This window comes from Pempheris klunzingeri, chromosome 17 (genome assembly GCF_042242105.1).
Source record: "Pempheris klunzingeri isolate RE-2024b chromosome 17, fPemKlu1.hap1, whole genome shotgun sequence".
Classification (NCBI taxonomy): domain Eukaryota; kingdom Metazoa; phylum Chordata; class Actinopteri; order Acropomatiformes; family Pempheridae; genus Pempheris; species Pempheris klunzingeri.
Window position 1 is genome coordinate 22,078,444 of NC_092028.1, and position 18,954 is coordinate 22,097,397.

Below are 18,954 nucleotides of genomic sequence, written 5' to 3' on the forward strand. Positions count from 1 at the left end.
GATCATCAGTATCCATCATGTCTGTAATGTTTCAGTAGACTTGTGATTTCACAGTAATCATCATCCTTTCTGAAGAGTTTCCTGTAACAGTCCTGTACAAACCTCCCAAAGCTTCAGATTAATAAACTCTTCCCACACTGTCATGGCTCCGGGCATCGCAGGCTGTTTCTATACTCTGACCTCTTCATGTAGCACAGAGCCTGGACTCTGACCAGGGGGGTAAGAGGCTCCAGGCCGGTGGGGGGAAGCTCACCGGCCCCCAGCTGAGAGCTGTGTTGGAGTTCTCCCCCAACAATCAGAGGGTCAGTCGCCTCTGTGAGTCTCATCAGAGGAAGGTTCTGCCTGTTTGTGCCGACGCAGCGAACGTCTTTAGTGTCTTTAGGTGAGGTCTTGGAAAGGACAGACAATGGAGGAACCTGGAGGGGGGTGATTGGGGGGGGGGGCTGTTATTGGCCCTAACAAACACCATGAAGAAGCAGCAGGCGGCTCAAAGGAACCAGAACCCCTTTAACCAAAGACCACCGAGTGACTCTGTGGTCACATCATCTGATCTGTGGCCGCATGTCGGACAGTCGGTGAGGAGAGGAGTGGGGCTTTCAACTGACCCCCACCTGGTGGTGACTTCAGTCAGATAGCAGGGGGGGGAAACAGCAGGACAGACCTGGGATAAAGTCTCCTGCATCCTTGCGGAGGTTGTGGACATGGACCAAGAGTGGGCCACGTTCTAAACCTCCATAGTGGAGCTGGCTGCTCAAAGCTGGCGTCAGAAAGTCATCGGTGTGTCAGAGCAGCAACCAGAGAACCCCCCCCGGTGTCCCCCAGCGGGGAAGGAGGCCGTCAGGGTGAAGGTGGAGGCCTTCTGACATGGTTAGCGTCAGGTCTCTGGAGCAGCAGACAGGTACTGAGGGGCCGGAGGGGCCGTGGGAGGAGTTTGGAGATGTTCAGGAGCAGAGGCTTCGGTTGGCTTCAAGGAAATTCTGGTGAGTCATCTGATGAAGACGCCACGTGGGCGCCCTCCTGTGAAGGTTTTCAGGCCCGTCAAAGTGGTGGGACACCTCAGGGTGGACGCAGGTAGAACGGAAGGAGCTGGAAATCAGTGTTGGACCGGACGCCATGCTGCCACGTGACCCGCAAAACCAGCAGAGAATGCAGGGATGGATAAACTGAAGAAAATCTGATGCATCTCATCCCAGAAACATGAATAGTATTTATCAAGTAAGAGCACTGGGCCTCCACACAGAGGAACAATCAATGTTTGTGCCTGGAGGAAATTATATTCAATTTAAGGGCTGTTAAAGAGCTCCACATTCACGCCAGGAGGACGGCTCATTAACAGCAAATGAGCCGCTTGTTCCATTTGGTTCCTTAAATGTATTGTGAATATGAACTAGACAAAGCATCAGTAGTCAGGTGGAGATATTTAGTCTGTAGGAATGATACGACGCTCATGAAGACAGAAGCTCTGAACAACAAACACATTTTAACCAATAGTATTTAATGGTTTATGCAACTCTCTGCTAAGGCCCAATCTCCCCCCAACAGTACTATTAGGTAGACCAGTCCCTTGCATTTTATTGGCCAAAAATAAATTCAAACATACCTAAATAAATATGTGTTTATGGTAGGGGGTCAATCAAAACAATAACAGTTCTAATTAAAGGCAACTTGAAAAACACAACAGTTTTCTCCATAAAACTGGTTAAATTGAAAAGTTTTTTAAAAAAATGTAAAAGGGGTCGTTTCTCTTCAGCTTCCACTCCATATCAAGTAGCACGACTCTAAAACCATTCATTATAAAAACGGAGGTGGAACACTGCCACCAGCTGGAGGTTATAAGCTTTGGTCACAGGAGTTTGACGAGGAGATGGGAGGGATGTGGGGGTGGGGGTGGGGGTGTAGCTTCTGTCCCTCCTCGTCTCAAACTATCTGGGTCTGGAAGTTAAGCGGGGCAGGATCGGATGACATAGTGCCATAGATATTTAGGATTCGATACAATAACAGGCCAGACTGGTTCTCTCTCAGGAGGGTTCAGGGGGATGAGAACAAACTAAATGTTTGAGCTTGGGGAGTTCAGACTACCTCACACCAGAATGGCTCATGCATGGGTGTACGAGTGAGTGCGAATGGGTATGAGGCCTTCCACAGTCCTTCCATCTGGCCAAGCTGAAACTGTTCTAGACTTCTTTTTAGTTTCTCTTTTTTAAGCAGAAAAGAAAAATCCCAAACACTGAACCCCACTTTTCACCAACACAGTGCCAAACCTCGCCCCTCGCTGTATTAGTCGTCCAGGGCTTTGACCCCCAGAGCAATGCCACCCTTCTGAGAAAGGAGGACAGGTAGGCTGGGGTGGGTGGACATGAGAGGGATGAAGGGTGACGTGGGTCTCCCTTCCCAACCCGTCCATGACTTCTCACCCACCCCTTGCTGCCGTCTGACCAGTTTCTCTTAGGTTCTTCATGGCAATGTGGGATGCTGTTAGGAGGGGGCGCACCGTATAGCGTCGCCCCCACACCTATCTTTCCAATGGTTCAGTCAGTCAGTTAAGGGCTGTGGGCTCAGTTTGAGGCGCTGCTGTTGGAAGAGCTGGATGTGGAGGCCACGGCCATGCCCGAGGTGCCCGAGGAGGCCACCGACTTGCGGATGTGGGGCATGAGGAAAGGGTCGCTGGCCAACTGGTGCACATCGATGCGGTCCTCCTTACGATAGACTAGACAGCGCCTTATAAAGGCCTGGAGGGAGACACAGGGAGAGTGAAGCATAGAGATCAGCCTCAAGTATGTGATCACCAGTGGGTAGTTTAAAAAAAAAGGATAGATGGAGGGCATTGTGCAAAGATGAGGTTCAAACATGAGAAGAACAGCAGGGACCTTAGCTTCAGGTGTGACTACTGGTTTAGGGGGGAACTGCACATCTGTTGCCTTCAGGATGGTGTTCTCCTGCAGGATGTCCTGCTGCGACTGGTTGTGGCCGAACGGCTAGAGAGCAAAGAGAAGGTGAACAAGTGTTCATGAAACAAACAAATCATTAAATTAATAAATAAATGAACAATGATTGTTTGTTGTCAGTGTCTTCACACAGCCACTGCTCTGTCACATTTTCTTAAAAGATTGAAAAACGTGTCAGTGTAGCAGCGCTGACTAATTCCTTCATGATACACAAGTTTCTCCTGACAAATCTTATTGTGTGGAGCAGGAATTCTTCATATTACACTAACAAATTTAATTAAAATTAAACGTATGCACTTTTTGACTTATATGGAATAAAAACAGAACTTCAGAAGTGGAAAACAGCTGATGTTTCCTGTTACAACATGTGTTCAGAGTGTCTCCTACCTTGCGGCCATACAAACACTGGTAGAAAATGACCCCCACAGACCACACATCCACCTTGTTGGAGATTTTGGGCGGTTCCTTCCCAACCACAAAGCACTCGGGAGGCAGGTACCTAAAGGAGAAACAAATGGTTTCATAGGTGTGTTTCATAGTCATGACATCAGAATATTTATCGGTGCTCTCTGACCCCAAACACAGCAGTGCTTTGAGTCAACACTCTACAGGGAGCACGTACACACCAGGCAGCATGGTACAAGTTAACATATGGACCTATTACACAATGTTCATACAGTCAAACTCTCCAAGTATGTGGTGTATCGTAATAATGGATTGTTTAGTTACTGTTTAGTTTCATATCAAACACACTGATTATCTGCAGATTCTAATAACATTTGCACTCCTCTTTTCTGTTAAATAATATCTGTGTTACTAAGTCAGGTTTGCAGCCTCCATCTTCTTGAATGACCCCGTGAAAAGACCCACACTCTGGCCATTTATCACCTCTCCCATCGCTGCTGTAATAAATCCTCCGTGTTGGAGCCATGAAAGTGTTTAGCCTGGAGTGCTGCTTCAGGCAAACTGCAGTCAATCCAGCGTGCTGTCAGACCTCGTAACCATATAGGACACTGCTCTGTGAGCCAAGTGTAAAACTAGCTGCTGCAGCCTTTTGCAAGTGATTCGAAGGGAATTCACCAACTTCTGTGTGCAGATCTAAGACGGCCATTTCAGGGATTAAATGTTAGCCTGGCAGAGTGTAGTGAGGGTCAGTGTTCCACTAGGAAGGCACTGAAACACCACAAAATGGAGTTGATCATTCAACACACTTCATATGATTAAAGCTTCATTGTCTCTGATGGAATTTTCTCAAAACTTCTTTATTGCATCCAACAAGGTTTATTGCTCAGATTTCTTATCATGATGCTTCGACAAAAGTCTGAGGTGTTTTAGCCTCAAACTCATAAAATCCTCCACTACAAAATGATCACTCTTACTTCACTGCACTGGTGTGGCAAAGCACTGGGGTATAGAGACATAATACAGCACTGACTACCTGACACAGGTTTAACCCTCGAGGATCAAGGCTCAGTGGGAAAAATAAACAGCACCACGTCTGAAATCACAGATGATCAGTGTGATTTCTCCCAGTGTAAATCTTACCAGTATGTCCCTGCTCCCTGAGACGTCAGCTCCATCCCGTCCACCGAGTTGTAGCTGTCATCGTCCATGATCTTCGACAGGCCAAAGTCTGTGATCTTGATCTCCCCGCAGGCAGTGCCGTTCACCAGGAGGATGTTACCTGAGCAGGGACGGGAGAGGATTTACCGGCATCAAACGCAGCGTCTGAATAATTAAGAACCAACTTCACAATTTGAGTCAAAAATGACATCTGTGGCGAGGAGACCCACCAGGTTTGAGGTCGTAGTGGATAATGGGCGGTCTGATCTCGTTGAGGTACTTCAGGGCGTTAACGATCTGCATGATGATGGAGCGGCCCTCTTTCTCTGACATAAGCTTGTGCTGCTTCAGGTAGAAGTCCAGGTCATTGCCCTCGCAGTACTCCAGGACCGTGCAGAACCTGCTCCAACACAAGGGAGAGGTACTAAACCACCTCAGCAGGATTTGGTAAAGGTAAGGCGCTGCACACAGTGTCCGTTTGAAGACAGAGCACATATGTTGGAGGGAATACTTCTGCTTAAAAAGGAAATGACTTACGAGTCAGTGTCGAGTGAAAAGTAGTCGTAGAGTTTAACTATTCGTGGGTGGTCCAGCTCTTTATGGATTCTATATTCTCTGCACGCATGTCTGAGACACAGAGCATGTTCAACATTTACACCATTCATTTTAAATGTGGATATTACACACAAACAATCATCCACAGCCATAATATACTCTAGTAAAACACTCACTTGTGATAATTTTCCTTCTTCTCGTCCCTCCAGTTCTTGTTTAACTGGTGGATTTTGACCGCAACGTACCTTTGCTCCGTTAAGTCAAAGGCCTGGAAAACAAATGTCTCCTATTAGTTGGGAACTGTGATACTTTGGTGTTACTTTGCTCGAGCTGCAGTGAGACTCTTGCGTCAGATTAAAAGGTTGTGTTCATTTATCATTTTCACAGTGATGACAGCAGATTCTTGGAGCAACTCTCACATTCTGGCACAATCATTTACTTCGAAATGCTGATGATGTCAGCTTAGTGTAATGTAATGAAACATGCATCCTCAAATATTTTCCAAAGTATGCGCAGCACAGCCACTGCAGTCACTTTAGAAATATAAGTGCAGCGCCACAATCTGAGACCTCAGAAGTCACCACACATTTAAATCAAAGTCCCAAACACCCTTTTAACTGGTATTAACTACAAGGCTGCTGTATAGGAGTGCATCACATTATACGTGTTTGACAATATGCTTTAATTCTGAGTTTTGGGAACTGGGATGTCTGTGTGGTGTATAAGCTGCCAGCAAAGGGAAGTGTTTCTCTCACCTTGTAAACTTCACTAAAACCTCCTCTTCCAAGTAAATGGAGTAGCAGGTATCGGTCATTTAGCGTAGGGTGATCTTTGAATCTGCACGGGAGGGAGAAACAATTCAAGTTGTGTGATTCAACAAAGCACAGGAACACATCGGTTCAGACCAACTAGCAAAGGGCCATATGAGAAGAAGTCCTACTGAGAGTTATCCTCGTTGTGGATCCTTTTCAGCTCACGGATGTGCAGATTCCGCACTCGCTCCAACCTCTCCAGCTCTGCTTGGATCTCTGCCTCCTCCTGCAAAGGACCACAAAATAATGCCACAACCTGTGAAATTAACTAAACAACTAAAGACACCAAGAAGCATGCTGTCAGTTAAGAGTTGTCACAAGTCCATCAGACGTTACCTTCTTAAGATGGCCTAGTCTTAGTTTAAAGATTTCCTCTTGCTCGTGGTACTCTGCCTGAGATAACCTGCAAGGACACAGAACCAACCTCAGTGCAACTTCAAATACACACACAGGGGAAAACAGCTGATGTAAAAAAAGAGGATGAAGAACAAACAAATGCATCATACGCTTCACTTTCTGTCCCATTGGTCTTGCTTTTGCGCTTATTTTGCTCCAGGCTCGGCGGTGGCGTCTGGGCCATGGAGGGCGGCTTGCGCTTGGCCAGCAACTTCCTCTGTCTTTCAATGTCCTCTCGCTGGGAATTGATCCTTTCTTGTTGTCTGAAAACAGACGACGTGTTGAAATGACCTGATGTATTTGTCAGTTTGTGTGTGAACTGCAGTGAGCAAACTGGCAACCGAGCTGAAATGCTGCTTTCACCTCTTCTAGTGAGGTCGTACTCATGTTAAATCATCGGCACACACAGGGTTTAACACTCACCACCACCTTTTATGTAGTCAGTCCATTTGTGTAAAATGCAACTGATTCGTTATACAATGCCACAGTATGTGTTGTCTGTAAGACTCTATATACATAAAACTGCTGCTAAAATGTGAAAATGTGTTTGTTTATGCTGTTGGTGCGCCGTGTTGTCTAAGCTCTGTTGAAACAGACTTGGGTCAGTAGGTTCATGCTGCCATCACAGATAGCGACGTGTGTTTTTCTTTCTGGTCAGTTTGACTTTGCCTCTTGAACTGACTATTACTTGAGGAGAAAAGTGTGAAAGGAGAAACTTCAAACGTCCTCACTTGATAAGGTTTTGGAAGGCATATCCATCTGTCCACTGCTCAGTGAAAGATGCTCCATGTCTCACTGTGGTGAAGTGACCCAGCCGAAGCCTGTCCTGCATGCTTTTGTCCCGGCACGCCATCTTCTCCTGTTTGGACTGGAGCAAGAGCAAGGAGGCATCAAACCAGCTGGTTTAAGCTTCTAAAAGTAGCTCATGTCAAAATCCCAATGACCAATCACTTCATCTAATAGCACTGACACTTATTTTCAGCTTTTAGTTTCTAAACATACTTTTTCGATCAGCAGCTTCTTGGACATGGTCACACATTTGTTTAAGCGTTCCTTGTATCGTTCCAGCATCCTCTGCTGTTCATCAATCTGCCTCCTCAGATCACAGTTTGCCTGGAGCACAACATTCAGACAAGCAGGAAAAGGGCAGGTAAAATAATTAACTTTTAACTTGTTTATACATGCACAGACAGAAGGAATGTGTCATCTGTAACATGCCTTCAGTGAAGAACCAAGACAGAGAATATAGTATTCTCAAAACCATTGGAAATGGCAAGCAGGGTAGCAGGGATGAAATGTAATGAGATTAGTACCCGCAGTAAATCGTCTATTCGGCCCTCCTTCTTCTCCAGGTCAGAGTTCTTGTTGTTCTCCATTGCTGTTAGTTTCTCTATAGTAAGGTCAGACTACAGGGTACAGTGAGCACAAAAACAGTGTTCATGTTAATGGCGGCTCATTCTGTATCAGTGAAAAATGTGGCACAACAACTAGTCCAAGCTAACAAAGTCTTCTAGCTGCTGACTTCTTGCAATTTATTGGTATACATTTACATTATCAAATGAAAACGGTCAGCCAGCCCTGACAGCATATCAAGTACCTGTGTGGCTTTGTGAAAGATGTGAAGAGAAGCAGGCTTCAGTGAACACGATGAGTGCTCTGTGTTGGCCGAGCTTACGGAGGAGGGACTTCCCTGCTGCACCTGGAGGCAGAGACAACCGTCCAATGAAAACCTTACACAGAACAGAGGGCGTCTTGGTGTGTGAACTTCAGCAAGTTAGAGAATTTATGGAGACCTGCTGCCGCCAGTCATGACAAGACATCACACTGATCAGACGAAAGAAAATCTAATGAACAGTCTTTACCTGAGGTGCAAGTCCTCCACACCAAAAGGTGTGTGCAACAGGTTCATTAAAGTCTTTGCTGTTATCATCTGCCTGCCAGTGTGTGTGCGCATGTGCAGGTCCGTCTGTATCTACATCAGTACATTCATTTCTAGAATATGTTCCTCTACATTTTTGCATTTGGCTTCTGTAGGAACCGATAACGATCGATTTCTACACACATTATGAGTAAACATACTTCACACTGATTCTACGCCAACATTCTGCCCAACTGTGAACAAACTTGACCTACTGATGTTAATAACAAGCGTGGAAGAGAGAATGGCAGGAGAGAGTGTTAAGAGATTTTTTTTTTAAAGCATGAAACAGAGCACAGAGCAAGCATGCTCACCGTGACAGGGGGGTTGGACAGGGAGTGTTGTGGGGAAGAGCGGACCACTGGTGGAATTCCCCTGGCAGGGCTGGTACCAGGACCGCTACCTCCCGCGAACTGACAGAGACGTCAAGAGAGGAAAGCAGTTCAATGGAAAGACCAAGAAGGGTCCAAAAGGGGTTAGAAGGCAAGTAAGAAAAGTTACCCAGCAGTGAACATGAGCTCAGCTGGATACACACTCAGTTCAACAGAGAAACACAACACATTTGTGGCACTCACCTCAAAATAATCACTAATTTTATGTCCCCTTGCTCCTGCTTTGCCTAGAAAAGAGAGGCAGGCAGTTCAGAGAGAGGCTGATGTGTGGGATAGATGATGAGGGCCGTGACAGTGAGACCATCCTACCTTGGCTGCTGTCAAAATGGTCTGCTTTCCTTTTTCTCACTCTCTGGTCATTCGCTTTTTTCTCAGGAGTCTGTCAGGAAAGAAGTAAGAATGAACCACATGAATAATAATGTAACACAGAGAGATGGCTGGCTTTAAGAAATCCTGTTCATATGTGACAGACTGACCTCTAGCTCTTTGTCGCTGAGCGAGCCCACACTGCATAGACTCTGATTGGACGACTCATTTTGGTTCTGACCCGAGCCCTGTTAGAACAAAGTAAAAATGCATAACTATAAAGCACGTGAGGCAATTAAATAGAAACCAGGCACAAAAGATGCAGGGGATGTGTACATGGAAAAGGATATCCTCAAAGACGTGCACACGGACTTGTTGTGTATGCATGCACTTGTGAGAGAGAGCGCACACACAGAGTTGGAAAACAGAGTAAATTGGGTGGGAAGCTCGGGGAAAGGATGCAGAGGTTTGGCTAAATAACGGCACCATTAACTTCCCACTAAAACTAGACCTGCATCAGGCCTAATGCCAGTTCCCTAGGTGATGCCTGTCAGTCAAATGAATCACATCAGAATTCAGCAGGCACTGTCCAATCAGGGGGAGATACTTAGTCATTCAGAGCACACTAGAGCTCTCTCACTGAACCCTCCTAAAATGGCTGAACATTAGGCATGCTGCTGAGGATGTTTTCCTCCCTCTGTCTGTCACCTTTAGATAATGTCACCCATTTTTCTCCTTCTCACCATGGTCTGAGCCGTTCTTTCTTCTCGCTCTGGAGAAAGCCAGCAAAAGATGCTTTGCTTCATCTAGAAATGACAGCTTGTTTTTACCCCCCTCCCTCTCTCCTCCTCCTCCTCCTCTCCTCCCCAAGATCTTGGTTGTTTGATCAGACTTGTTCAAAAGGAAATGCTCCCTCCAACAATTTCGGTAGGCCCTCTCTGTTCCATTACTACAAAAGTGTCCAGGCTCTTTGTCCTCGAAAGGATAACAATTTTCTTTTCTCGTACACCACCTCAGTGATGACAGGGAGAACAGCAGTGCCACGGGGCTGTTCAAGGTCAAGAAAAAAAACTCTCAGCTGCTCTGTGACATTGAAGGGCTTTTAGACCACCAACCCATATTTCTTCACAGCCATTTGTTGACACACTTCTCTCTCACTTCCCCCCTACACACATTGCATCTCTCGTCATACTGGGTGGCTGTGGCATAATGCCTTAGCAAGAGCCGCCATTTTCTCTGCGGCAGCAGCCATGCCATGCTCTGGGCTCAGCTCTGCCTATGGCTGGCACAGGGCCCACTCCTGGCGCTGACTCTCACTCTCTAACTGTTCCAAGATCACCTTCCACATAGACAGCTCCATCCATGTAGCAAGCAAGAGGGTGGAGGGCTAATGCTGCCTCCACACTCACACCTGGTCAAGAACCATTTCTGCATTCCTCCTCTGCCATCACTCCTCCCCCTACCACCCCTGTCCTGTCTGTGGCCTTTTTGGCAGGCTTCGCCACTTGCATATACAGCCACTACATCACGAGCCAGGGAGAGATGCCATATCACACCGGCCAAAAAACACAGACACAGCTCAACCTTCTCCAGAGACAGACAAAGAAAAGGAGTGGGGCCAAGCTTGTCCAGGCCAAACAGCAGAATGATACTGAGGCGGAGTGAGACAAAGAGAGAAAGAGATTCACAAAAATGTGTAATCAAGAAAATCTGTGATTATAAGCACTGTGACAGGAGAGAGTTCTCATGCTCCACCTCAGCGACATCGGCTGTAACACAAACCTTAGCCACGCCGACCCCGGTGAAGCGAGCCTCCAACAGTTCCTGCCGCCGGGGGTCCAGGCTATGCAGTTCTTCCATCATGGCTGCAGAGACAAGAGCACAAATTAAAGAAGGCGTTGTGGGGTCTGGTATATTCAAGTGGGAGTGACGGATCGCTGTTTCAAAAGGCATCGGTTGTGATGAGTCATGGCTGTTTTTAGCTATATGGATGTGGAAAATTCCTGTTCTGAGTCATCAATAAGCCTGACAATAATGTTTTCCACTATCATGTGTGTTCAGCAAGCACCGGCCATCCAACTTGAGTGCTCACACTCCCAGCACCAAGATGCACAATGTGGACATGACAAAACAAAACAAAAAAACAACAGCAGATAACTGATATTAAATATGTACCAAAGACGAAGGCCAGATGTGTGGAGTCATTGTCTAGAAAATTATAGCATCATGTGATAACACCCTGGCATTATAGGCCTTAACTGCATGGCGCTGGAGTTATGAAAGGTCACTAATGGGGGTGCTGCCAAGTGTACTCACAGCACTGGAAAAGGCCACCACAGACAATAAGTGCCCAGCTTGTTAGCTTGTGCAAAGGTTAACGTTTAAGTTACACGCCCAGCACTGACTGCTACGTCTGCCTGTTATCTCCTCTGCTTGTGGACGATAAATGAAGAGTGTAACCTGCAGCACTCCTGCACGTTTTAGGGTCCAACCAAGTCCTTCAATCCCGGTGTAACTGTCATCAGGTTTGGGTTTGCTGGCCCAGCTATCATCATCATGTCCAGCATAACAATCTGAGACACCACCAGTGGATGATCAGCCAGCTAACACTGGATAAATGAGCTAACAAGCCTCCCGATGTTGGCCATCACTTAGCTAGCATTGCCATCCAGGAGCTAACGGTTAACGTTAGCTAGCAACGGTAGATCTGATTTTTCTTTTTTGTCCACTAACGTACCGAAACAAGACAAAATGATCATTCGTGTTAGCCCACTCACTGGTGGACGATTAGACACCGACCCCAGAACCCCACCACAGCCAGTGACCGCCGCAGTAAATGATTTTACAGACACACGTAAGACAGCTAGCGTTAGCGCTGTGCGGCTAGCTAACATGCTAACATGCTAACGCTGACTCGTCTGTCAAAAAGAAGCATCTCCTCGGTTCTGTGCTGTCAGGTGTCCGGACCCACCGCAGCCACACACCCGCGAACACATCCGCGTTACTTCGACAATCCGACAACATACTTACTGCAGTTCACTATTTTTCGGTCCTCCGGGGGGCCTGTTGTTAACCCTGAAACCGTCCCCGTTGTTTCCCCGGTGCTCGGCAGACCCTCCCAGGCTAGGCCGCATCAACAGCCGCGTCCCTCGCGTGTTGATTGTTAACGACCAAGACACGGGAGCGCGCGGTGTGGCTCACGGTGGACGACGGAGGATTCCCTCGGAGGCCTCGACTACTCCGGGTATCCCAAACCCGCCTGGCTGCACTCCTTAAGCGGGGATCCCCATCGCATCCCTCTCTCCAAGGACCATACGGTGCCCGTGTCGGGGATCTCGCTCCACACAATGGCGACCTCGAGATTCTGCGTTTTCCGCCAGGTACAAATGATGTGTTTCGGCCAGCGGTGGTTGCCCCTATCTCCTCTCCCCCGGTGGTTGAGGTGAATTTCGGGTCCTGGCTCTCAGCTCGATCAAAACAAAGTTCGGCTCCAGTCGCCCTCCTCGCCGCGGGGGGACAACCCGATCTGTTTCGGAAGTTGTGAGCGTTTCAGCTGAATCCGGATCGATTCGGTTCGGTTCTCATGTTTTTGCAATGTAAACAATAATCAGTAAAATCTCATATTTTCTCGTGAGATTGTTCAAGTATTTTCACCTTCGTTCAGTCCACGCCTGCCCCAAATCTCCAGTCTGGACCAATGGCAAATCCCTCTGTGCACAATACCACTTAGCAGCGCCCACCCACAGCAGCTCCAGCTCCAGCTCCCAAATGATCTCTGATCAGAAAAGTTGCCATCACCGTCATGTTCACACCCACACACTGTCCTCATATGATACCAGTAAGCTGCTGTGTGCAGGTTTTTTTCATCCCAGCTCACACAGTTTAACCATCAGGTGATAACAGGACTGAACACCTTTGGATGCAGCTTAGAGATTCAGAAAGTAAAACACACATGTGTAGTTTACAGTTTATTGAGTTTGCATGTACAAAAAGAAGTGATCATGAAGTTAAATCTTAAAAACCACGTCAGCATCAGCTCATTAAAATCAGCATCAAACAGGAGTAACCGGCCCTTCCTCACGTCTCCCATCAGTATAAAATGAGGAATCCTCACTCGCAGCTCCGTCTGGGCTATAAAATGAGTCCATGGCAGCGGAGATAACGTGAGGCCCCCTTTATCACAACCACGTTCCCAGAAGACCAGCCAGCTCCGCCTTGATTTGAGCTCCCAGTTTCCGGTCCGTCCAGGTGGGCCCGGTCCTCCGTCTCACCCCAGAGCCTTGCGGTACTTGCACTGGATCCACACCCTGTACATAGTGAGCTGTTTGCCTCTGTTCACCTGCAGCCGTCTGTCCACAAGGTTCTGCACTTTCTCCAGCCCTGCCTCAGTGAACATGTCATGGAGCTCATCTGGAATAACACAAACACAGAAACATTTATATGATTAAAGAACAATTCTGCCAAATAATACTGACAAATCTCCAACTAATATGTCTCTGTTTTTACCTTGAGTAAAGAAGTAAACTCTCGTCCCATCACCTCGGGCGTAAAAGTTTTCTGACAGACATCTTCCTGAAGAAGCAAAGGGACGGAAATCACCTGTAAATGTAGTGTACCACTGCAGCCAGACTCACTGTCATAGGTGGTCCATGATACCGTCGATTCAAATGTCCAAACACAGAACCTTTGGTGTGACATAATGCAGCAGTGAACTGTGGATCAGCCTCACTGACCTTTCTTGAAGCGAAGCTGTGCCATGTCGTAGCGCCCGTAGTCCCTGAGCAGCATCGCTCCCCCAGGCTTCAGCAGCCGCGCTAATCTGCTGATTGACGCCTGCATCCTGAGACAAAGGGGGGAAACTTTAGGACCACTGGTGCTGCGTTCAATGACCCGCACTCTGAAGTGAAACCCGAAGAGAAGAAGAAGAACGGGGGAGAAGAAGCTCTTACTTGTTGGGATGCAGGGCTGATAAGACAAAGATTAGCACTATAACATCGAGGCTTCCATCGGGGACGGGGTAATTGGCTTCCACATCACTCAAGTCATGAACAAAGGCGAAGCAGCGCTCAGGGTCGTACTCTGGATTAGTCTGGTGACGAGAAGGCAATGTTAATTCTTCAGTCAGCCCACAACCCCGGAGAGGATCACATCTATCGGCACGTCATCCCTCTACCTCTCCCATCATCTCACCTTGACCAGCTCCACAGCAGTGCTGGAGAAGTCACAGCAGTAAACAAAGAGTCCCCGGTCGCTGCAAGAAGCAAGGCTCCAGTTAGTGTTAAGTGTTAACGAGCAGATAACAAGAGCAGAACAACATGGAAATGTCTCCGCTGTACTTACTTGTTGGTTTTCAGTATTGGAAAAACTGTATTTCCGACACCGCAGCCGACCTGTCCAACAGACATTCATTCAGTTAGTGTTTTAAGTAGCAACGTTTGTTTCCTGACAAGAGCACAGGCGGCTAAAAGGACTAGAAAACAACATGGGTGCAAAAATCTCTCATTTATTTCCATAGAAAATGTTTAAAAGTGTTTAAATAACAACAGATACCACAACGTGACTCGTGGATTCAGCAGAAAAGTGGGAGGCTGCACAACACAAAACAAATCAGCACCACATGTTTGTGGCCGTCCATTCAGTGAGACGGTGAAGGAAGGATGGCTGCAAGTATTTCAGTTTCTGCTCTTTAGTAAACAGCTTAACATGATGTATTGATGATGTATCATGATGTATCAATAAACACAGACGTAAACGATCATGTGTCAGATTGTTCATTCATTAGAGATTCTCTTTAACATTCAGGTTCACAGAACAGCAGACGTTTAGTTTTATGTTAAATGTTAAATGTGTACAGTTACAGTTTAGATAACTGGCTTTCAGACTGAAGTCTCACCTCCAGAATGCGATATGTGGCAGAGGAGCCGGGGACGTCCACCGCTTCCCCTCGCTGCCCGTCCTCTGTGGGTCCGGGGCCCTCGGGATGGGACCCGTGGTTAAGGCTGCACTGCGGAGCCAACTCTGGGAACTCCGTGAAGAGCCAGTGACGGTCTTTGAAGAAACGATTCTCGTGGATCGTGTAAAAGTCGTTCCAGAACTCATTTGCCCGGCTGTCGTACTCCTCTGCAACAAAGAAGGTCAGGCAGCAAAGTCAGGGTTCAAGTCTTAATCTTGATGTGGTGATTACAGATTACCTCTGAGAAGCTTAACACACATAACAGAGTACAGGAAATTAACTGCAGTGGGAGTCGTCTCATCTCAGAAAGTAGGTTTATGAGCCAGTTTCTACACAATACAAATATGAATATTCTTCAATAATGACGTCGTTTCACTCTCTGATCAGATGAGAATGAGTGATGAGTGATACAACATTGGTTCCTGATCTGTTCCGAGTCTTCACATCAATAATACAACCTTGTTTCTCTGAAGGGACTGGCTGGCTGTTTTCTAGGACCTTCTTCCTCGCACACTCCTCTTGCTCCTCGGTCCACTCCACATTGTCCCTGTGCACAACAGAGCAGCGTTATCCAGTGTGGGACAGGGGACGCATCTCAGGATGGTTCTCACAGAACATCAACATCTGCAGACACGAGCGCACTAACCCTCAGCAGACGAGCAGTTTTTCAACCTACTGAAAGTCTCATGACATGAGTGATGGATGCAGATGTTTAACTTTAACTCAAAATGTCAAGCTGGTCTTAATTATGTGAGAACAAAATAATGTAAAATGGACCAAACAGAAAACAGGAAGAAACCTGCAGGATGCTGTTAATGTGTGCTAATTATCATCATATGATCAAAAATGGTTCTTTAAAACTCAGTGTTTGTATCCAGTGGTCAGTTTGCTCACACATACACATTAGGTGACTCTGTATTTGCCCGTAAACTGTCCAAAAACATCACACCTGAACCTGACAGTACAGAGACCTGCAGGTAAACTCCTGTGAGTCCAACAAACAGCTGTTAAAGCAGCTTATTACTGGCCATCCATGCAGTGAAGTCCTACCAGAGGACTGACACTGTCCCAGGCAGGACCCCCCCCCCCCTCCTGGACGGGAGGCTCAAAGTTACCCACCACGCGTTGTGCTGGAAGACCTGCCGCGGGTCTGTGAGGAAACGGGTCCCGAACTGAGGTCTCTTCCCGTCTGAGTGAGCCGGATCCAGCCCCGGTCCTCCGCTGCCTCCCTCCACACCATCCACGGCGTGGGGCGCCGCCATGTTCGCACTGACGCCACGAAGGAAGGACCGTGCATGTATCCGTGCTGCGTTCACGGACGGTCGGACAAGACTAACAGCTCAGAAATAGGGAATCGTCTGGTAGTATAAGCCCTAAAGCGTGCAGGACTGACTGATTATGCAGTCATGTTGTATTTTAGGCTGCACCACATGCACAGTATACTATACTTTATATAGTATATTACTGCAGGCATGATGAGCTGCAGTCTGCACATTAGTGATGTTATTAATGGCGCTGCAGGAGTCAAGACATGGATGGATGCTCGAGGCATCATAATGCAGCACTGATAAGACGGGCTGATGATAAAAGGATCTGTCCAGGTGTCCAGGTGTCCAGGTGTTCACGTGCCTGCAGCATCTGATCGTCGCTGTGTTTCTCCACTAGAGGGCGACACGTGCCCAGAGGATCTCTCAGCTCAGTGCTCAGCAGTCCTCATGCTTAACCAGGTTTCTCACGTGTAACCTGTGCTGGACGTTAAACTGGCCATCAGAATGCACAGGAAGTCTGTGAACACACTACTGATGTGTGCAGCGACTACTTGACTACTTCTTATCTTGAGCCTGCATCCTGATAATGACACAGAGATCATACCTCAGTCAGAGGTCACATCCAAGTGCTAAGTGTGACTGTTGAAATGCAGTGTTAAAAAGTCACTGCTACATTTAGCTCTATTGTGAGGACATTTTTCTACACTATGCACTGTCCTGTACTGCGAAACGTTATTAATGAGACTGAGATCAGTGATTAGTTGACCTGGAAGTCATGATGATCTTGAGGTAGTCAACATCTGAACTGAGCGGTTAGATTTGCTGGTAGTAAACAGGACCACCAATAGAGACACTCATTTAGAGCGATGATGCACGAGAGGACAGCGGAGAGGCCACAGACCAAAGATGAAACATGTCACATTATGGAACAGTGAAAGCTAACGGTGAGATTCTGTGTGGTTGTTGTAGTTTTATCTCTTGTAACTTCATGTGAACTGATGACATTGTGATGAACACACCTCTCATCGACTGCTGGACTCTTTATTAGACTGTTTGTTCACTTACACTTGTTTATTTCAGTGAACTTTGTAAAGCACTGTGAGACACTCTGTTGTGATATTGGGCTATACAAAATAAATTGAATTGAATTGAATTGAATTTATTTCCACAATGAATTGAAGACCCAACAAACAATATAAAAAACAACTTGACACAGCGCACGGTGGGTGAACCATCAGGCTGGTGTGGGATGTGGGGGACAGTGCAAAGTTTGTTGTCTGCAGCAGATTAGACTGTGAGAGACGTGCAAAAACAGCTGTGGTTTGATCACATTGGCATGAAACAGGAAATATTCTGACCTGATGTAGACAGAATGTGGTTAATGGAAATACTTGCACCTGCATGCTGACAACAATTTTGCAAAAGCAGTGATACCCACACCTTAGTGGACTGAATTAACCCTGGAGAACCCAAGAACCCTTTTCTTCTTTGGAAAATTATGAACTATGCATTAAATGACTGCTATAAGTTCACTGAACACCAACATATCCACTTTTTCAATTTTAACCCTTTATTCCCTAATTTAGGATTAGGGTCAAATTTGACCCACTGGGCTTTAGGTGTATCATTTCAAAGAATCACAATAACAAACACTGTCAATGCAAACTATTTTAAACTTAGGAAAATAATCAGTTAACCACACAGCTACATTTAACAATGTTTTTTTTTGCATGTTAGAACTGGATTTCAAATGTACAAACACACTTTGGCCAATGGAAACAAGAACACAAGGCCAAAAAACTAACACCATGGGTCTTTTCTTATCAAAAAATCTGTTCTGCTAGAGAGAGGAACTCACACTAGACATTGTGGTAATCTTTGAAACAATTTCTTTTTTTGTTGATGCAGAGAGGAACTGCACATTTTTCACAGTGCATTTCAGTTTTGAGGTCCTTGCACACAGCACATCGACGGCGATTTACTTATTATATATATTTATATATAAAATAAGTAATAAGTTATTATATTATTATAGTTATTATAAGTATTAGTCTCTGGCCCTGTACTACCGAGGTAACTTAGTAAAATATATTATACAAATTAATTTATTTCAAGGCTTTAGCCAAATACAGGACTGTCACCATTCTCCATCTACAAAGTCACTCAAAGAACCAGAGGGTCATTTTTGGCCCATTGTTTTTTGAACTAGCTCAGAGTTGCTAATTTATCCAAAAAGAATATAAAACGTACTTCTAGGCATTCTGCAAGCTAATACTAAATAGATTAACAAAAAATACACAATTTTACCAACCACTGGTTTGCTGAGAAGACGATTTTGTTTGGGAAGGTTTCCAGCTCAACGAAACAGCATGTGGTCAGTCATCTTGTCACTACCACTCTGGCTCATGTCAGTTCAATATTCATCCACTAAGTGTCTCTATGCAGAGGTCAGAAGTGGCACTCTGGGTTTTTGAAGTTAAATTTGACAATTTTTTTTATGTTTGTTCATTTTGGGTGGCAGCAATTAACAGCGGCCAAATTTGACCCCGTGGGTTCTCCAGGGTTAAAGAAGAACAAATCTTTGATTGTTTCAGTGACATAGGACGCACAAATATCAAACAACTTTTGGCCTCGGATCTCAAATATGAATGTCAAATACTTTGTCTTGCAGGCGTTTATAAGTCTGCTCTTAATAAACGGTGAGAGCAGCTTTAAAGGTGCTCACACAAAAGTAGGTGAAGTCAGGTGTGATGAATCTTTATGCTTCCCTCTGTCCAACAAAATAAAGCAAAGCCCCGGCCATGTGCAAAAAAACAGACATCTATGCAATGAGCTTGCAGACCATG

General features: G+C 46.1%; 2 protein-coding genes across 3 annotated transcripts; both read right to left on the bottom strand.

Moving 5' to 3' along the window:
• Window positions 1-1,474: 1,474 nt before the first annotated feature.
• Window positions 1,475-12,000, bottom strand: tlk2 (tousled-like kinase 2). 2 transcript variants are annotated; one of them, XM_070847285.1, is made up of 21 exons: window positions 11,918-12,000; window positions 10,670-10,752; window positions 9,058-9,135; window positions 8,891-8,960; window positions 8,765-8,808; window positions 8,504-8,602; window positions 7,869-7,970; window positions 7,585-7,677; window positions 7,274-7,384; window positions 7,003-7,139; window positions 6,382-6,534; window positions 6,212-6,278; window positions 6,004-6,101; window positions 5,819-5,900; window positions 5,240-5,331; window positions 5,046-5,135; window positions 4,739-4,908; window positions 4,491-4,629; window positions 3,333-3,444; window positions 2,868-2,975; window positions 1,475-2,729 (listed from the first exon to the last, which is right to left on the bottom strand). In XM_070847285.1, the coding sequence occupies exons 2-21, from the start codon at window positions 10,748-10,750 to the stop codon at window positions 2,556-2,558; spliced, it is 2,100 nt and encodes a 699-aa protein (XP_070703386.1). In that variant the 5' UTR covers window positions 10,751-10,752; window positions 11,918-12,000; the 3' UTR covers window positions 1,475-2,555. The 2 variants fall into 2 exon arrangements, with proteins under 2 accessions (XP_070703386.1, XP_070703387.1); XM_070847286.1 differs by lacking the exon at window positions 8,504-8,602.
• Window positions 12,001-12,859: 859 nt separating this feature from the next.
• On the bottom strand, window positions 12,860-16,102 carry mettl2a (methyltransferase 2A, methylcytidine). Its single transcript, XM_070847927.1, has 9 exons — window positions 15,960-16,102; window positions 15,299-15,387; window positions 14,781-15,007; window positions 14,228-14,277; window positions 14,078-14,138; window positions 13,837-13,976; window positions 13,621-13,727; window positions 13,394-13,459; window positions 12,860-13,297 (listed from the first exon to the last, which is right to left on the bottom strand). Exons 1-9 carry the CDS (start codon window positions 16,100-16,102, stop codon window positions 13,155-13,157), a joined length of 1,026 nt encoding a protein of 341 aa, XP_070704028.1. The 3' UTR covers window positions 12,860-13,154.
• Between the last annotated feature and the right edge of the window lie 2,852 nt (window positions 16,103-18,954).

Excerpts from the sequence above, each read along its gene's own strand:
- tlk2 (XM_070847285.1), bottom strand. The coding sequence starts at position 10,750 with ATGATGGAAGAACTGCATAGCCTGGACCCCCGGCGGCAGGAACTGTTG. Across the intron at positions 7,971-8,503 it reads TGTCCAACCCCCCTGTCACG|GTGCAGCAGGGAAGTCCCTC; the intron begins GTGAGCATGCTT and ends CTCTGCCTCCAG. Across the intron at positions 7,678-7,868 it reads TCTTTCACAAAGCCACACAG|TCTGACCTTACTATAGAGAA; the intron begins GTACTTGATATG and ends TGTACCCTGTAG.
- mettl2a (XM_070847927.1), bottom strand. The coding sequence starts at position 16,102 with ATGGCGGCGCCCCACGCCGTGGATGGTGTGGAGGGAGGCAGCGGAGGA. Across the intron at positions 15,008-15,298 it reads AGTCCCTTCAGAGAAACAAG|AGGAGTACGACAGCCGGGCA; the intron begins GTTGTATTATTG and ends TCTTTGTTGCAG. Across the intron at positions 14,278-14,780 it reads CCACATATCGCATTCTGGAG|GTCGGCTGCGGTGTCGGAAA; the intron begins GTGAGACTTCAG and ends TCTGTTGGACAG.